Below are 1,114 nucleotides of genomic sequence, written 5' to 3' on the forward strand. Positions count from 1 at the left end.
GTGTCGTGTGTAAAGTAATGTTACGCTTCACATACACAAAATGTATACATATAGAAGAACTATTGCACATTCCTATACGTAGATGCCAAATTAGAAAAGATATTTTAAGTTAAAGATACACTCATACCTTTTATTAAAAAATAATTATAGCAATTATGTCAAAGTATTGCAACTGATAAATAAGTAATTTTGGTAGGCTCTACGTAGCTTACAATATGACAAATAGTTAAATGAAGTTTCTTATATTAATATTAAGACAAATAAGGCACTACAAGCAAATCAATGAGTATTGATTAAATCTGGAGAGAGTCACATAGAAGAGCCCAATCCGAGATCTGTGTTTATGCTGGTGGAATCCTCTTAGGATTCAGATCGTACATACGTCGCATCCGCTTTTTCAACTCTTGCGGAAACTTATCATAGCACTTCTTGCACGCGGGCTTTAGATCAAACTCGAAGAACTTGGTCTTCTGATTCATCTTCTGGTCACAGAATGCACATGCAAAGTGATGAACGCACCATGCCTTATTCAACGCCGTAAAAACTAGAAAGAAAAACAAGTATTGTAATAAAAAAAGATAAACCTTTCTCTTTACAATCGGTCCCGAATGACCTCCGAGTAACCTTGACTTTGAAGAAGGAAAATGTCTTTAACCTTTTTCATCGCTTGTTATTTAAAAACAATTTTTATGAATTGTACGCAATTTATAAATTAACTTGTGATATTTATATCTGCCATATATCAGGTACATACCATCTCCAGAGATAACCTGATTACAGACAAAGCAAAGATTCCCAAACAATTGATGATAATGAGTCTCGCAATAAGCAAGACCTTTTTTCTCGTAATGGCGATGACCCAGGAAAGGTTTTTCGCATTTAGCACATACAAAATGCTCCACATGCCAATGTTTGCCAAGTGCCGTTACCACGCGTTCTTCGATGGGACGTCGACAGGCGCCACAAATTGGGATTCCCATTTTATCGTGACACCGCAAACAATAGAGCTCGTTCTATCGCAACATACAATTCATTATTAAGACCGAATCAAATTGTAAAAGCGTTTTTGTACACACATACACACACGCGCGCGCACACACAAAATATATATATA

General features: G+C 36.0%; 1 protein-coding gene across 6 annotated transcripts in view; it reads right to left on the minus strand.

Moving 5' to 3' along the window:
• Positions 1–6: 6 nt before the first annotated feature.
• Positions 7–1,114, minus strand: part of LOC108753524 (LIM and senescent cell antigen-like-containing domain protein 1) — a 7,812-nt gene continuing 6,704 nt past the window's right edge. For all 6 annotated transcript variants that reach the window (XM_018495165.1, XM_018495160.1, XM_018495164.1 and 3 more), the window contains 2 exons: positions 755–1,013; positions 7–544 (listed from right to left, as the gene is read on the minus strand). In XM_018495165.1, coding sequence (XP_018350667.1) covers positions 342–544; positions 755–1,013 — 462 coding nt within the window. In that variant the 3' untranslated portion in view covers positions 7–341. The remainder of the gene's footprint in view (positions 545–754; positions 1,014–1,114) is intronic.

Source organism: Trachymyrmex septentrionalis, unplaced genomic scaffold (assembly GCF_001594115.1).
Source record: "Trachymyrmex septentrionalis isolate Tsep2-gDNA-1 unplaced genomic scaffold, Tsep1.0 scaffold7, whole genome shotgun sequence".
NCBI lineage: Eukaryota > Metazoa > Arthropoda > Insecta > Hymenoptera > Formicidae > Trachymyrmex > Trachymyrmex septentrionalis.